The sequence below is a fragment of the Meles meles genome, chromosome 5 (assembly GCF_922984935.1).
Source record: "Meles meles chromosome 5, mMelMel3.1 paternal haplotype, whole genome shotgun sequence".
Classification (NCBI taxonomy): Eukaryota; Metazoa; Chordata; class Mammalia; order Carnivora; family Mustelidae; genus Meles; species Meles meles.
This window is the reverse complement of record NC_060070.1, coordinates 114,067,978-114,086,504: the sequence shown is the minus strand read 5'-3', so window position 1 is coordinate 114,086,504 and position 18,527 is coordinate 114,067,978. Positions and strand designations below refer to the sequence as shown.

Here is an 18,527-nt window from a genome sequence, read left to right as displayed (position 1 = left end):
AAAACAATTCTAAGTCACAGAATATTTTCCAAGAGTGCTCTAATTTGATTTTTCAAGGGAAGTCTATAAGACTCTAAAAATCTGAACATGAACAGTAATAAGATTTGAGAAAGTTTCATAGATTTATCTTTGTAATCGTGTTATTGTTAGAAAATGTGTCTAATTGTTGAAAATAATGTGGCAGAAAAAGAAAGCAAATTATTGTTTTTAAGAAAACCCATTTTAGGTAATTAGATTTGAAATTAAATAGCAAAATATAAAGAAGGAGTATGGAGGTGGAGCATGAGAGGAGATGATTAAGAATGTTGTTAAATTTTAAGAACAAAAGATTAAAATGAAAGTGTCATCCCACTAAATGCTGTGGGGAATTTACCTATTTCATTCTTTGCTTCAGTTTTTTTATACTAGAAGTTATCTAATGAAAGTACATTAGACACACTCAAGTCATGCAATTTTGACAAAATAAAAAAGAAAGGGAATAGTGCACCATTTTCAATATTAAATTAGAAGCATAACTTCTTTTGAATTAGTAATTTTTATGCCATCCCCGTTTTACTTTGAAAAGGTTTTTATCTCTATGGCAACAACTGCAAAGAAATACACCACATTCATTTCCATCAGCTCCCAATGAAAATGATTTTAAGCCCTTAGTAAGTTAGCAGTATAGTCTATAAAAATTTATAACTATAACCCCAAGGATTTATTGATAAAAAGACACAGACAGGACTACTTATATAGTAAATCAGTCCCTTGACATTTCCTAGCCTGGGAATTATCTTGATTAGCATGTTTCAGAAATTTTGTATCATTTGAGGAAAAAAAATGACAGTTTATAGAATGTGTATAGAGATATAAAAAGTGAAAAATTGCCAAAAGAAATAAAGATAAGAACAATTTAATTTTGGCAACATTTTAGTCTGACATCATTTACATTATACCAATAAAATAAAGTTTTCTGAGAAGTTGGAATTGTATTCTAGCAAAATGGCTTCCTAAAGCAAAGTAGAGGAATTCAGACAAACCGCTGATAACAGAAATAAGCTCTTGTCAGACACCACGGGTAATTTACAGAGGAAAAGAGGCACAGATAGAAAGGGTGAAGGAAATGCTTACATCTTCACCAGCTGCTTAAGAATCTAGCAAAACTCTGTAATGACAGTAACAGACATTTTCTTCTCCCAATGTTCTGTCCCACGTCCACCTCCCGCCCCCCCCCCCCCCCCCGTTTGCCTCCAATGTCTCTGTTTCTGTATTTCTCGCTGCTTTTTACTTTACTGAGTCGGGCTTGTTGTTCATGAAGGAAAAAAGTAGTAGCTATAAATTTTACTTGCCTGGAAACCATAGACAATCTTGAGACCAATGTCACTTATAAACTACAGAAGTTTTATTAAGTCACACCTAAGCTGAAAAAGTCTTTCTGTCTGAGATGAATATGCACAGTGCCTTGATTCCTACTCTATCCCCAAAGGGAGCACTCATGCCCCACCTCTCTCCCAACCGTCCTCACAGTCAAGGTGCTGACTCATATGGACACTTGCGCCTTGTCTTTCATTACTGTTTCATACCGCTTACAACTGCGGTTTCCTATTTGCTGACTTCCTTGCCCCCATTTGTAAATGTGCTCAATTATGAAACAGAACAAAATGACAACAAAAAACTTTTCCTTGACCTCTCCGAATGTGATCGCATAGCATCTCTCTTTACACCTCGGCTTCTGAGAAGAAAAGTACAATAGTTGCGAAGAATTTAGAAATAAGAGTACTGTATCATCTACTTATATTCTAAAAAGATAAATTTCCAACTTTTCTTAGAATTGTTGCATCACATTTATTTTTCAACGGTCCTACTCTCCCCTGAAAATTGAAATATAACATATTGCAAAGCTGAGGTGCTATAAAATTAAACTTGCTTTCAGAATCCTGTTCTACCACCCAAGGTAACTCAAAATCAGGAGTTTTACAAAGTCGAGGTCTTGTATTGTTTATTAGAAACATAATGCTGCCTTTCGAAGCCAGTAGGCCATAAAAATGTTTCATGTTCCAAATGTTTTGCCTTTATGAAAACTTATATGTCTATATTTTCCAAACTGATTAATAGCTTGTAATTCATTCTTGGCTTTGGCAGCTACCTATGTATACACTCACTGTGTGCCAAATGGATGAATAACTTTGTACTTGACATTTCCAGTGGTAAATGTACCAAATAGCTACTAACGTGCTCAGTGAGATGTTCTGAGTAACGATACTGAGTCAGGAATATTAGCATACTGACACATCGGTGGAAAGTGCCTTCACATTTTCCATTCTCTTTAAGTGTTTCTCTGACTAAGTAGTTAATATTTATAAGATTCTTTCATAGAACACCTGTCGCCAGACTGCATTCAAAGTACTCCTGGCTTAATCTCGTAACATACCTAGGGCTGAGCTGTGATGAAACAGATAAATTTAGATTAGAATCTTGAATGGTTTGCCTGAAGTCACAAGTTAATCCAATCACATAGCTGGAGAAAGAACTGATTCCCACCCCCCCTTCCCCACTGGCCGGTCCATGCTTGTTCCCCGCTGTGGGTGCAGGGTAAGCAGGGCATGCACACAGAAGGTGCACACTTTACAATGTGTGGACACTGCAAAAGGACCAACTGTACTTATCTCCATTTGTCCCTTATAATGTGTGGTCTTCAGGAGAAAAATGAAGGGCTTTGGTCAAATTCTCAATATTCTCCATTTTAAAAACAAGAAAATATGGGTTTTGGAATGGAACCACCAAACAGACAGTAAGGGCTTCTTATGATACATAATAGCTAAAGAGATTTCTAGCCTGAAGCCTTAAAGAACTGTTGAATGCTTCTGGAACTCAGTTTCATTATTTGGTGGACTGGAATGACACTGTTCTTCCCTTTTGACTCTAAAATCTGACAACTGGATGTGCCTGAAATGGGCTCCCAGGCCCCTCCTCTGAGGGAGCTCGGTGCCTGCCTGGGGCTCAGGGACTATGTGTCCCTGGTCCAAAGGGGGCCCGGTAAGAAGGTATGCTTCTCCCCCAGCAGAGGCCAGTTCCTGGGTCTATTCACATAAAGAAGTAAGCCATTCCGAGTCAGCATTCTATTTGAAAAATAGGAAAACACTTCTCTTTATTAATTTAAATAACAGATAGCTGATAAAGCTATTCTGTTACAATACAAATGGTATCATTTGACCCTTTATTTCAATGAGTAAGGACTTCAGCTCCTTGTGGTTTAACGACCTATGTAAGTATTACTGGAATAAAACCACTGGTTACTATCGCTTTTTCTTGTTAGAGCCTTCCCAGGGCACTGCGCGTCTTCTACTTCAAGTGCAGGGTGGAGACTCACTAATGAGAGTGAAGTTTACCACACTGGACCACAGGCACACCACCACTAACTGGCTGTGATATGTACCGGAGCGGTGGCCTGTCCTCATAAAGTCTCGGCTACATCTCATCTCATCTTTCTTCACCTGATCCTAATTAGACTGAGCTAGAAGTTGCTAGAAGTTGCCTCCAATGTCTTCCTGTTCCTTTACCTTTCCTACCAGTTAGAGTGTGAGGCAAAAGTAGAGGATTCTTGTCCTTGCTGCACAACTACTCCTTTGTGAACATTCATTTGACATGAACGTGTATTAGCCTCTCTCCCTTCTTCTTGCCTCACTCTATTGCTTCGATAACTGAATTTGATGCAGCTCTGGTGGACACCAAGTTAGAGTAAGCAGGCACATCTGGGTAACAGGACACTAGGAGAAAATTGTGAGGTTTTTCAGAAAAATGTTCAGATAAAACAGACTGATGTCATTCCTTGAACTTCTTTTCCGAAGTCTCTGAAATTCTGATTCTGTATCTTGAGAAGCATCTAACTGAAAATATTAAAAAATCTCACAAACATTAAATCATGCCTTATTATGTGCTGTGATAAGTCACATGCTTAATAATGAATCATATGTTACTGGGACTTCATCAGTTAGGACAAGCAGAGGAAGTTAACATGGAAAGTAATGAATGATAGACACTTTTGCTCTAGGAAATGTATCATAAAATAAAAGTAAGAAGATTACTATGCTTTTCTTACATTCTATACTGATTCCTCACTTAATTCCTGAAATAGGGTATAAAATGATGAAAGCATATAGATGACTTCATATTTACTTATTTATATACACTTAAAACACCTAAAGCACATAAAAATGACTGAATAAAGTCAGAATATAAATTGCATGTGAGATATATGATGATACAGGCACATAAGGCTTGAATGCTTTATATTCCTAGTAGAAATGGTACTTCATACAAAAGGAACATAAATGCAAAATAAACCATTATATGATTTTTTATGTATACAAATTGTGGTATTTTTTTTCTCCCAAAGTGGCTATTTTAACTCAGTAAGAGTTGTCTAATTATACAATATTGGCCTTTTATAAGTGTTAATTTTTTAAAATTTTATTTATTTATCTGACAGACAAAGATCACAAGTAGGCAGAGAGGCAGGCAGAGAGATAGAGGGAAGCAGGCTCCCTGCTGAGCAGAGAGCCTGATGCGGGGCTCGATCCCAGGACCCTGAGATCATGACCTGAGCCGAAGGCAGAGGCTTTAACCCACTGAGCTACCCTGGCACCCCGTAAGTGTTAATTTTAATAGTCTTAAAGGTAAACTGGGGATAACTAGGTAATTCTAAATGGTAAATGAGTTTCTAGAAAGACAGCAAATAAAGACAAAGACAGCAGTATCAGGTATCAAAACAATAGTGAAGGCTCCCCAGTCTGCTATGGACCTCTGCAAATAGAAGTGCAGGGAGAAATGTAAATTTGATCATTTTTATCCTCTAAGTTTCATGTTTGGTTTTGTACATTCAAGTAAGATGTTGCAGGAAAGTTGTATAGCCCTTGGAACTTGAATACGGTACACAATTTCCCAGATACCCATCTAGAAATATCATCCAGGATCAAAGATGGTATTTCTTGGAAACTCTTAAGGTAATCCTTAAGGAGAAATCCTTAGAAAATTTCACAGGAAGTAAATGGAAAAAGATGTCATCTGTATGCTAGGAAGTTTAAAACATGTGCAAGAAGATGTGGTATATATACACAATGGAATACTATGCAGCCATCAAAAGAAATGAAATCTTGCCATTTGCGATGACGTGGATGGAACTAGAGCGTATCATGCTTAGTGAAATAAGTCAATCAGAGAAAGACAACTATCATATGACCTCCCTGATATGAGGACATGGAGAAGCAACATGGGGAGGGTAGGGGGATAGGAGAAGAATAAATGAAACAAGATGGGATTGGGAGGGAGACAAACCATAAATGACTCTTAATCTCACAAAACAAACTGGGGGTTGCTGGGGGGTGATGGGATTGGGAGAGGGGGAGCGGGCTATGGACATTGGGGAGGGGAGGCGAACCATAAGAGACTATGGACTCTGAGGGTTTTGAAGGGTCAGGGGTGGGAGGTTGGGGGAACAGGTGGTGGGTAATGGGGAGGGCACGTTTTGCATGGAGCACTGGGTGTTGTGCAAAAAGAATGAATACTGTTACGCTGAAAAAATAAATAAAATGGAAAAGAATAAAAAAAAACGTGCAATAAACATGAACCATTATTTGTAGAATGCAGAACCTCTAAGATGTTATTTGTAAGATGTATATTTACATATTTATATACGGATTGAAACCAAAAAAAAAAGATGCTTTTTTCCTATATTTATGTTCCACCTGGAACCAGAGTTAAAACTATTATTTAAAAAAATTTGATGGGGGGTGACTGGGTGGCTCAGTTGGTTAGGTGTCTGCCTTCGGCTTGGGTCATGATCTCAGGGTCCTGCAATCAAGCACCACAAGAGGCTCTTTGCTCAGCTCTCTCTGCTTCTTCTGCCTCTCTCTCTGTGCACTCTCTCTCTCTCAAATAAATTAATAAAATCTTTAAAAAAATTGTTGACTTTTTCCTTTCAGCAATACAAATTCTCGGTACAAGGATACAAGTAATAGCGTTAGTGAGTGAGCAGAATTATGGATACATTCACTGTGCATTTTAAAGGTCAGTGTCAGTTTTAATAATACATAAAGTTAAGAAGAGTCTCATCTTCTTTTGCAACGAGCCAAATTACTTCTGAGGCTGAAAATTCATCATTATTCATACTTTTCTCTATAAGGCTCTCCTTAAAATTCAAGCCAACATAAAATAATTTAATCCCAGCTACAGACAATTGTTAGTGGTTTCTACCAGGCCCTAAATTCATTTCATTGGGACGATGAGGTCATTCTATGGCTCTGAAATTAGCACTGTGGACTAAGCTATCCTAAAAAAAAAAAAAGATTTTTCTTTTAATCATTAAATTTCTGTTCAACTTCAAAATTACAATCAAGCAAAAAAAAAAAAAAAAACAAAACACAAGAATGAGGTGTTATCTTGGTCCAACCAAACAAATTTGCGTTTGGGGCAGTAACTAGCTGATTCACCAGCAAAATGTTTTTTTTCAGAGACCTAGAGTGATTTTTTTAAAAAGCCCATGGTAGTTTTATGCCAGCCTTAATACCACTCAGACATACACTTAATGTGATGAAAAAGGAAAATTCCAAGGTCACATTAAAATAGTAATTTTTTTATATTTTGGGAAATTCTATTATGAATATTAGGAAACCCGGTAAGGAATCTATATCTTAGAGGGAATTTTATAAAAATTCCAGTTCTTTTGAGATATTTCATACAAACTTCTATGAACATGCTCAGCTGTTTGAAATACTCCACTTTTCACTAAGATACTTTTATGGGCTCCCACCCAGCTCCCATCCTTACCCCTCCAATAGATTCCCTATTGCTGTCTCTCCTTCCTCAAAATTCACCCCCTAATTTATACCTTTCTCACAATTTTCCTTTCTAATGTTCTCTCAATTATTCAACTAAAACTTGTCTTTCAGCTGGTACCCGTTCCAGCCACCTCTTCCTTTATTCAACATCTTTCCTCTGACTTTGTTCCAAATTTTAATCCTGTTCAATCCTCTGTACATCCTGAAACACTCTTCTATTGGCTTCTTGGTTCTTCAGTGTCCTGGTCCCTATTCTGGCCCTTCTCTGACATCATCATGGGCTGAACATCCTCTTGGCCCCCATGCTATTCTCCCTTACTTCTCTCTGATATACTCCATCTGTGTCTTAGGGTCAATGCTAAACATAAGTTGAATTTTAAGAATTGAGTTAAGCTATAAAGGATGTGAGACTTAAAATTGTGCCAGTCAAATGTTTTACCTACAGAACTTTAAAAAGATAACAAAGTAAAAAAAAAGTATATACACATATGTATATGTGTATGTATGTATATATGTGTGTGTGTGTATTTGACATATATAACAGAATCAAAGAAGAAAATCAGGACATTAAGAAAAAGCTATAAATCTTAGATACATATTGCCATAAAACATTGTTGAGGTTAAGAGAAGATTTAAGTATGAGAAGCATACTGTAATGTATTTTATTAAATGAACACTTTATAATCTAAGATTTAGCCACTTAGAAGACAGTGAAAAGAATAATCAACTAATATAAATTTGAAACAGAAATTTGGTGTGGTTCTTGGAGAAAAATAGTGTTCTTATTGTGCTTATAGAAAACTGTACACAAAGAGTCAAAGAGAAAAAGAAAAAGAATTTATCAATCAGAATCTGTATGATTAATAAAAATAACAATAGTAATATTAACATGTTTCTATGATGTTTGATGTTGTTTAAAGTATGTTTACATGTGACACCTACATTTGTTTTTTTGTTTTTGTGACACTTCTGTTTGAAACTAACCGTAATTTTGAGACATTGGTTCAACAGTAGCTATTATCTATTTAACCACCGAGGAAAATGAAGAAGTCAATGATTTATTTAAAATTAAATGTTCTGCTTTTTGGGTGGCTCAGTGGTTTAAGCCTCTGCCTTCAGCTCAGGTCATGATCTCAGGGTCCTGGGATCAACCCTGCATCCCGCCCTGTGCTCACCAGGGAACCTGCTTCCCCCCACCCTCTCTGCCTGTCTCTCTGTCTACTTGTAATCCCTGTCTGTCAAATAAATAAATAAATAAATAAATAAATAAATCTTAAAAAAAAAAGTTCTGCTTTCATTAAAGACATTTATGCCCAGAAGCGAGGTGTATAAGACTTGCCACATATTTTATGTGTCATTTCAATTAACTTAATGATAGTCAATTCCTTCTCAAACACCTGTAATCAAAATATAAGAGCTTTGTTGACAATGTGTCAATAAAAAATAATTTTAAATTCATAGACTTTTCTTTTGTTTCCTATTGCATGCTTCAGTGAAATGGAAAAATTATTGGTCTTAGCTTGCAGTATGTGTGTATGCATACACACACATATACGTACAAATACATTAATATGTCTAAAAGAGCTGAGTGCTACCTAACTCTTGAGCAGAGAAGAAATGGTGGCAATAAGATGGACCTAACCACAAATATGTAAGAATGCTCATTTCTTAAATTAATTTGCTTCCCTATTCAATAGCTTATAAAGCAGAATATATCATGGATTGTATTTGGAAATAATAATTTGTAAATGTGGATAATGTCAATAATACCCATTCCAGCTTCTTTCTTCAATAAATATGGCACTTGTGAAAGGAGGTAGTAATAATGACAAGCCATGACTAACAGTATAAAATTCTTTTACAGTCTTTAGTTTCCAACACTGTAACTCTTGATAGAGGATAAAATGAAAGTAATATTATTGAGACTATGCATATTTATAAATGGAGTAAATTTGCATAAAGTAGTGGTTGAACTTTATAATTTGACTACATTCCTCCATAATTACCACGAAGAATACATAAGTTTAATTTATTCTTTAACCCACCTTCCTCTGAAATGCAAGTTTTGAGAGGGTACAATTTCAATTTAAGCATTATTATTTTTAAAAAGCCTCATTTGAATATTTTTTTCATTTCAGCTAGTCTGTGACAAGGACTCTCATAATTATCTTACAAGCCAAATTAAGAAATGTGGGTGGGAAGGAGTTAGAGTTTAATGTATTTGTACATGATTTAATTATCATGCCACAAGAACATCAGTGGTAATCAAGATGGCAGCCTTTGCTGGTGTTATGTGAAATTGTCAGTTTCTATTCTGTTCAGGATTTATTAAAGATTTACACGAAGACTTAGAGGATAGGCTTATCAAATTTTAAGGTGACATAAAGCTGGGAGCTGTTTTAATGGAAAAGCAAACTAATAGAATAATATTAGGGACTAAAATCCAGAAGATGAAATTTAACAGTGACAAGGATCAGTTCTTTCTCTGTGATTCAAAAAAGGCAACTGTGCAACAGGATGGATGAACATCTGACTTGGCAGAAGTTTTTATTAAAATAAAAGAGAGGGAACATCAAATTGGCCACATGTTAAATAAGTCAAAAGTGTGATATCATTGTGCACTTAAAAATTTGTTAAAGAAATTTGTTAAGAGGTAGATTTCATGTCAAATATTCTTACCACACACACACACACACACACAAACAACTCTGCCATAGGAGGGATAATTCAGATATAATGCCCTCAATCTAGCCTCACTCACCTAGCTCTATAATTTCCACCTCAAACCACCTACAAAGTATAAGTTTTTGGGATTTGAAACTAAAAATCTGTTTTTTATTATATGTTTTTCTATTTTAAGAATACAGTTGACTGAAATTGTATATATTTAAGGTATACAACTTGATGATCTGATACACACTGTGAACTATTCACCATGATCAAGCTGATTAGTATATCCATCACCTCATACATAATTACTCTTTTCTTTTTTTAATGGTGAAAAAACACTTAAGATATCCTTTTAGTAAATTTCAAGTATACAATATTAATTATAATCTCATTGTTGTATATTACATCTCCAGAACTTATTTATCCTGAATAACTAAGTCTTCGTACACTTTGACCAACATCTCCCCATCCTCCTCATCTCAGCCCCTGGTAACCAACATTCTACCCTCTGTTTCTATGAATTTGACATTTTTGGATGTAGACATATAAATGAGAATATGCGGTATTTGTCTTTCTGTGTCTGGCTTCATTCACTTAGCATAATGTCCTCCATGTTCATCCATGTTCTCACAAATGGCAGGATTTCCTTCTTTTTTAAGACTGAATAATACTTCATTGTGTGCATTTGTATGGTGTTTTTGGTAATCACATTTACTTTATTGATTCATCTGTCAATGCACATTTAAGTTGTTTGCGTATCATGGGAATGCAGATATTTCCTTGAAATGCTCATTTCATTTCCTTTGGCTATATACCCATTAGTGAAATTGCTGGGTCATAAGGTAGTTCTATTGTAATTTTTTGAGAAAGCCCCATACTCTTTCCACAGTGGCTGCACCAATTTACATTCCCACTAAGAGTGCACCAGGGTTCCCTTTTCCTCCTGTCCTCACCAACACTTGTTACTTTTGTCTTTTTGATAACAGTGATTCTAACAGGTATGAGGTAACATCTCATTATGGCTGTGATTTGCATTCCCTAATGATCAGTGATGTTTAGTACGGTTCCATGGACCTGTTGGCCATTTGTAGGTCTTCTTTTGAGAAATGTGTATTCAGGTTTTTTGCCCATTTTAAAACTGGGTAACTAGGGGTTTGCTATTGAGTTTTTTACATGAGTTACTTATACATTCTGGATATTAACTAGGAGGTATATTTTATCACTCAGTTTGCAGGAAAGGAGAGTTATTAGAAGGAAAATGTCCTCTGGATGCAGAACATAAAAATTAATTCAGAAATATGGTCCTAGATGCAATTAGATATCTTGGCTATCATTGGGAGAAAACAGAAGAAGAAGCCTGGAAAGTAACTTCACAAGGTCTTTTCATCTGGTTTTCTGCCTCCAGTGAGTTAATTGCTTAAGACAGACTCAAAAGCCTTGGGGCCCCTGGGTGGCTCAGTTGTTAATTGTCTGTCGCTGGCTCAGGTCATGATCCCAGGGTCCTAGGATGAGCCCCGCAATGGGTTTCCTCCTCAGTGGGAAGCCTGCTTCTCCCTCCCCGACTCCCCTTGCTTGTGTTCCCTCTCTCTCTCCCTTCTCTCTCTGTCAAATAAATAAATAAAATCTTTAAAAAAAAAAGACAGACTCAAAAGCATAAATCTAGATTAGTAATTTTCTATTTTTCTCACTGACACTACTTAAACTTTGACCAAGTGGATTAATGAACTCCTGAATAAAGGGGCTGGAGAGCCAAATGGGAAACTACAGTTGTACATACAGGCATTGGGAACAGAACTCATATAGGACTGTTTTATAAATAATTTTAAAGTATCAGCATCGTTCCACTTATTGGCAATGTGTCCTCTCCAGGTTGCTTAAAAACCTCAGTTTCTGAATCAGGATGATAGTATTACATATCTCACAGAGCTATTGTGAGAAATAAACAAATGAGATAATAATGTGAAGCATTTAGCACATGATAGGAGGCTCATAAATCTTAGCTGTTATTCACAAACTTTTCCTTTCCTTTCCTTTTTTTTTTTTTTTAAGATTTCTTATTTATTTGACAGAGAGAGATACAGTGAGAGAGGGAACACAAGCAGGGGGAGTGGGAGAGGGAGAAGCAGACTTCCCACCCAGCAGGGCTCGATCCCAGGACTCTGGGATCATGATCTGAACGGAAGGCAGACACTTAACGACTGAGCCATCCAGGTGCCCTCCTTTTATTTTCTTAACTATCAAAACTTATTAAGCCCTTTTGTGTTCACTAAACTAGCCATCTGTAATAAAAAGTAAACATAGAATATTTAGTTTTTAATTTTGATTTTTTATCCAAATCAAATCTTAATTGTACTACCAAAAAAATTAAAAAAAAAAGAAAAAAGTTGCTGTAGTAGAAAAAGTTAGTTTAAAAAAAATACACAGAAGCATATCAGCTCAATCTTAAGCTCCAATAGAAGTATATTTTCTATAGTACAAGGGCACACTTGCCACATTTTGCTCTGCCCTAAATAACATCACACATGTTCAGTCCCATCCTTGATACCGCCAGAAAGTCCATGAGTATTTTCTAGCATGTCGGGAGTCAGAAATCCATATAAGAGAATTAAGAGAAAAGAGATTTTAACCTGATAAAAGGTAAACTTTGGTAAAGTATACCACTGGTTCCCAAATACTTGAAGGATTTTGATATATTTGAGGTTAAAGACTTATTTGCCAGAGGACAAAACTGGGAATAATAAACAAAAATGACTAAAAAAGAGATTTGGGGTTAATATCGTAGGACAGTAAAAGAGAACATGGGATTTAGAATCAGAAGCCCCATATTCAAGTTCTGGCTCTTCTTTTTATTAGCTCTTTGACTTTAGGCAAATCACCTAAACGCTGAATCATACAATCCTCATCTATCAGGTAACAAAAGTTAATAACAATAATCATATGAGCAAGCACATAAAGTGTTTCAAGACATTAAAATGATTTGAAAATGGGAATAACGATAAGCCATAAGAATGGAGTGACCCACTGCTGTTGAAATGAAGCTTACCCATTATCACTGCAGGGGTTCCCTTTCCTGGGGAAAGCTAAGACTAACTATTGCAACCACAATTTATTCACTTACTACATATTTTATCTCAAAGGCAGCAAACTGCAGTGAAAGCATTACAAAGCATCACTAATGTCAATAATTTAATTCAACTAAAGACTGTAGTTAATATCCACAATCCTTAAAGAATTCATGTACAGGCAGGAACGCCACAAAGATACTCATCAACTTAACTCTGCAAAGATCAGCTTAACTCAAAACCCCAAAATAAGACCAAGGTGCCCTAGATCAAATTACGGTTAATTCATTTCGCCTAAACTGTATCTCTACATTTGTGCTGCCAATCTTGAAAGTACATAGAAAACTTTCTAGATTGTAAAAGCTCTGTCAAAATCTCAACTCAAATTTCAGGCTTTGGATCATTAACACCCTTCTCATGCCCATCTGCTTGTGTATTTTGGGTTTATTTTCATTGATGTTCAGAAATAAGTAAGCCCTTAGATAGTAACGTCTGCCAGTTGTTCCAAGTTTACTTACCCTTTGACCTTCTTTTCCAGGTGGACCCTGTGGGCCTTGTATCCCCACGGAACCCTGGGGGAGTGAAAAGGACACTTGTTAATAGACTGTCTCAAGTACACCTGCCTCATGAAGAATGTTGTGAAAAGTAATACCTACTTTATTGATTAAATAAAACTTTTAAAGTGATCTGAGCTCTTCCAAAGTTAAACTCTGTAATATATTGATAATGATAAATTGTTCCTCTGTGACTGGTTTGTCTTTGGAGCTAACTCCAGAAAAGAAAAAAAAAAAAAGTGATTCTAAATCAGGTGTGAGGCCAGTGTTGACTTCCAGACTCCAGACTTCCTTCCTTTCTGACTCTCCTATGGTCAGAACTATGTTTTACCAAACTACCATAAATAAGTAGTAACAATATTTGCAAACAGGAAAAAAAAAAGAAGGTTCTTTCTGTATATGAACTCTACAAATACAGCCACATTTTTGGTTGAGAGTAGCTCTTCTAAAACACAGGTTTATGATGTTGGCTTCAATATATGTCTTTTTATAACATTTAATTGTTAATATCATAGACATTATTTAATACTTTCTCACAACAACATTATCAAGAGGCAGAAAAAAAAATAAGCATTTTTTTTCAGATTATAAAAAAGGCCCAGGAAATTCCAGGTGCTATTAATCTGTAAGTCAAATCTCCTGATTGTCACAGTAACTTTTATACAGGAATTCTTACTCAAAATGAAACTCAAAATGATGGTATATTTTTAAAAAAATTGTCAGTAGTTATTGTCTCTCTGAAAGTTTCTTCTTAGTTCTCCTGATGCTTTCTCCTTCCTTATTAAACATTTTAAATTTGGGTGTTTAGGCTCATTTTTTTCTCAGTCCTCATTCTCTTGCCATGACCTAATATACTGTGGACTTTGAATATTCTAGGCCAGTGATTCTAAGATTTCCAATGTAGGTACCCAACCACCTGCTTGAGATACTCACTCCTCTAGGGCATCTGAAACTTAGCGCATTAAACACTGAACTTAGGACCCTCTCCTCCCAAACTGAATTCTCTTCCAGCATTCTCCAACTCAGTCAATTCACACAACATCCTGTTAGTGCTCATGCCAGAAATCTAGAGCTCATCCTCCATATTTTCCTTTCTCAAATCTCTCTTTCACACCCAGTTACCTAATTTGGTTGGCCCATCTCCAAAGTATATTTGGAACCATCTATTTCTTCTCATTCCTAAGGTTCCAATCATTCCTTTTTGCTAGCTCATCTGTTTCCTACTTGAACCAGACACCAACCCCTCCATTCTCCACATCATGCCAAACTGATCTTAAGAAAACCCAGCCTGATCACAATTCTGGACTTCAAGCTGTATTACAAAGTTGTAATAATCAAGACAGTATGGTACTAGCCAAAACCAAAACAAAACAACAACAACAACAGACACTGGTCAATGGAACAGAACAGAGAACCCAGAAATGGACCCTCAACTCTATGGCCAACTAATCTTTGACAAAGCAGGAAAGACTATCCACTGGAAAAAAGAGAGTCTCTTCAACAAACAGTGTTGGGAAAATTGGACAGTCACATGCAGAAGAATGAAACTGGACCCCTTATACCAGACACAAAAATAAATTCAAAATGGATGGAAGACCTCAATGTGAGATAAGAATACATCAAAATCCTACAGGAGAACACAGGCAGCAACCTCTTTGATCTTGGCCACAGCAACTTGTTACCGGACACATCTTCAGAGGCAAAGGAAACAAAAGCAAAAATGAACTATCAGGACTTCATCAAGATAAAAAGCTTCTGCACAGCAAAGGAAACAATCAACAAAACCAAAAAGTAAGCTACAGAATGGAAGAAGATATTTGCAAATGACCTATCAGACAAAATGCTGCTACCCAAAATCTATAAAGAACTTATCAAACTCAGCACCCAAAAACCAAAAATCCAGTCAAGAAATGGGCATATGACAGGAATGGACATTTCTCTAAAGAAGAAATACAAATGGCAGATGTGCGAGAAAATGTTAAAAGTAACTTATCATCAGGGAAACACAAATCCAAAGCACAATGAGATACCACCTCATGCCAGTCAGAATGGCTAAAATGAACAACTCAGGAAACAACAGACATTGGCAAGGATGCAGAGAGAGAGGAACCATCTTACACTATTGATGGGAATGCAAACTGGTGTAGATGCTATGGAAAACAGTATGGAGGGTCCCCTAAAAATTAAAAACAGAGCTAGTCTATAACCCAGCAATTGCACTAGTAGGTATTTATAAAGAAAATACAAACACACCTGTACCCCCAATGTTTATAGCAGCAATGTCCACAATGGCCAAAATATGGAAAGAGCCCAGTTGTCCATTGACTGATGAATGGGTAAAGATGTGGTATATATATAAACACACACACACACACACACACACACACACACACACACACACACTAGAATATTACTCAGTCATCAAAAAGAATGAAATCTTGCCATTTGCAACAATGTAGATAGAACTAGAGTATATTATGCCAAGTGAAATTAGTCCGAGAAAGACAAATACCATATGATTTCACTCATATGTGGAATTTAAAGAAAAAAATAAACATATGGGAAGGGAAGGGAAGGTAAAATAAGATAAAAACAGAGAGGGAGGCAAACCATTAAGAAATTCTTAACTGTAAAGAACAATGTGAGGGTTGCCAGAGGTGGGTGGGAGGGGAATAGGTTACTGGGTGATGGGCATTAAGGAGGGCATGTTACATACTGAGCACTGGGTAGTATATGCAACTGATGAATCACTAAATTTTACCCCTGAACTAATAATACACTATATGTTAACTAACTTGAATTTAAATAAATTATATTTATTAAATAAAACTGAATAAATTTTAAATAAAATTAAATTTAAAAATAAAAAAAAAAAGAAAATCCAGCCTGACCTTCCCTGACTTTCCAGTCTTTTTTTTTTTTAAAGATTTTATTTATTTATTTGATAGACAGAGATCACAATTAGGCAGAGCGGCAGGCAGAGAGAGAGAGGAAGGTAAGCAGGACCCTGGGATCATGACCTGAGCTGAAGGCAGAGGCTTTAACCCACTGAGCCACCCAGGTGCCCCAAAGTTTATCAGTCTTAAAGTGCCTTGTACTTGACCTCATTTAAATCATTGTACAGGTAATGATTCACCAAGTTTAAAGGACAACAGGTAGAATCTGTCTTATTATTGTATTATTATATTATTATTATATTAATCTTATTCACATTATGGGCCTAAGAATCTGAGTGAAAAAATTCATACTGGAAAATCAATTCACTTTAGTAAGTTTTTGGGTAAAGCCAATAATTTTCAAAGAGTTTTGCAAATATTTGTGATTAACCTATCATATATTAAATGCTTAAATGGTTTGGAATAAATGAGAAAAATAGTAATAAATATTCAAACAAATCTAAATTTACCTCCATTCAGAAGAAGCATTCTTTTCTTATCTAATTTTTAAAAATTTAGGATACATTTGTACATTCTGACCTTTTTCTTTAAAAGTGTGGTTACCTTTAAACTAAAATATCAGATGTGTTTGTGGTGACCTATAATTATTTATTATGTATATATTCATTTTTTATAGAAGAAACTGTTTTAATAAATGTCATGTGCATAATTTCACCATCTAATTTTATTTTAAATAGAAAAAAGTTATAAACATGTAATTTTTCATTCAGATAGCTTTCATTTGATTAATGTTGTCAGTATTTAATAAAAATCACTGTAACTCATTTTCAAAAAGCATTAATACAAACAATTCTGCATGAATCACAAATCCTCAGTGTTTTATCTAGTCTTTCTCATTCCTCCCTGTAAAATATAGGTATTTACTACTTTCATTTTTAAAAATCTATTCTTGGAACAATTTATTTTTTATTTATTTATTTTTAAATACTTTATTTATTTATTTGTCAGAGAGAGAGCACTCACTAGTGGCGGGAGGAGCAGAGAGAGAAACAGATGCCCCAATGAGCAGGAAGCCCAATGCGGGACTCAGTCCCAGGACCCTGGAATCATGACCTGAGCTGAAAGCAGATGCTAGACTAACTAAGCCACCCAGGGGCCCTGTTCTTGGAACAATTTAATGTTACAGGGGCACATAAACCGTATGTTTTATTGATTTAGGCAGGAATAAAAAACAAGGAATGAAAAAAGTGGTTAGTTCTGTTTGATTTTTTACAAAAAACACTTACCAAACAATATATAACCAAGGAAAGTTGGCTAATTAGGTCAACTTTAGGGTGGTACATTTATAATGTGCATAAGAAAAACAACTTTTTTAAAATCCAAATATACCAAGTATTAATTATAATATAATTATAGGGAGCTGTGTCATTTTTCAAAAGACTGACACAATCTTGGCTCTAGATTAAACTCCTTCTTTTTACCCCTAGGAAACTATTATCATTTCATGAATAGTCGAACTTATATATAACATTTTTGATATCCTTCCAAACGTTGACAGCTCTTTCAGTGTTTTTAAACATGAGCTACTAAAACATACACACACCAAATATTCATGAAGGGAGTACAATTAATTCTGTGCCACATATAATCAAAATTGCACTCACTTAGTTGGACAAATTATATACAAAAGCTGACAAAAATGCAAAAATATTAAACTTGATTTGGAATGGATTCAATGGATTCAAAAATATTTATGAGACCCTTCTGCATGCAAAGTTCAAATGGTACACTCACACACATAAACCCACTAATATAACTCCTAAATATTCATGATTCTGTATCTCATGTCCCACACCCACCTTGTATTTGCTAAATCTAGAACCCAGGGAGATTTTTAATGAAATGTTAGGGAATTATCTTTTTTTTCATCTCCAATGTATTTTTTTTTCATTTTATTTATTTTTTCAGCGTAACAGTATTCATTCTTTTTGCACAACACCCAGTGCTCCATGCAAAACGTGCCCTCCCCATTACCCACCACCTGTTCCCCGACCTCCCACCCCTGACCCTTCAAAACCCTCAGGTTGTTTTTCAGAGTCCATAGTCTCTTATGGTTCGCCTCCCCTTCCAATTTTTTTTTTTTATAAACATATAATGTATTTTTATCCCCAGGGGTACAGGAATTATTTTTAATCTCAAATGGATTATTCAGTATTTCAATTATCCATGACCAATTTTTAATCCTAGCCACATTGTATTAACGTTCAGAATATTTTTGAGCTATCTTTATTGAATTTTAGTTGATATTTACAGAGAAAAATAATATGAACATTGTCATTAGTAAAACACAGGCCAACCAACTACAGAAAAATCATATTTTTTCCCAAAATAAGAAATCAAAATTTGGGAATGATTCATTATTTACAATTATTCAGCTTACTACTCCCTCCACCGAGTAAAGTCAAATAGTGAATTTGCTGATCACTTACTATTGAAAATTATACATAGACCTAGGCTCCAGCCTAC

At 35.5% G+C, this 18,527-nt stretch overlaps 1 protein-coding gene across 1 annotated transcript in view; it reads right to left on the bottom strand.

Moving 5' to 3' along the window:
* COL19A1 (collagen type XIX alpha 1 chain) overlaps positions 1 to 18,527 on the bottom strand; it is a 314,993-nt gene that overhangs the window by 125,018 nt on the left and 171,448 nt on the right. The window contains exon 14 of the mRNA XM_046006085.1: positions 13,069 to 13,122. Coding sequence (XP_045862041.1) covers positions 13,069 to 13,122 — 54 coding nt within the window. The remainder of the gene's footprint in view (positions 1 to 13,068; positions 13,123 to 18,527) is intronic.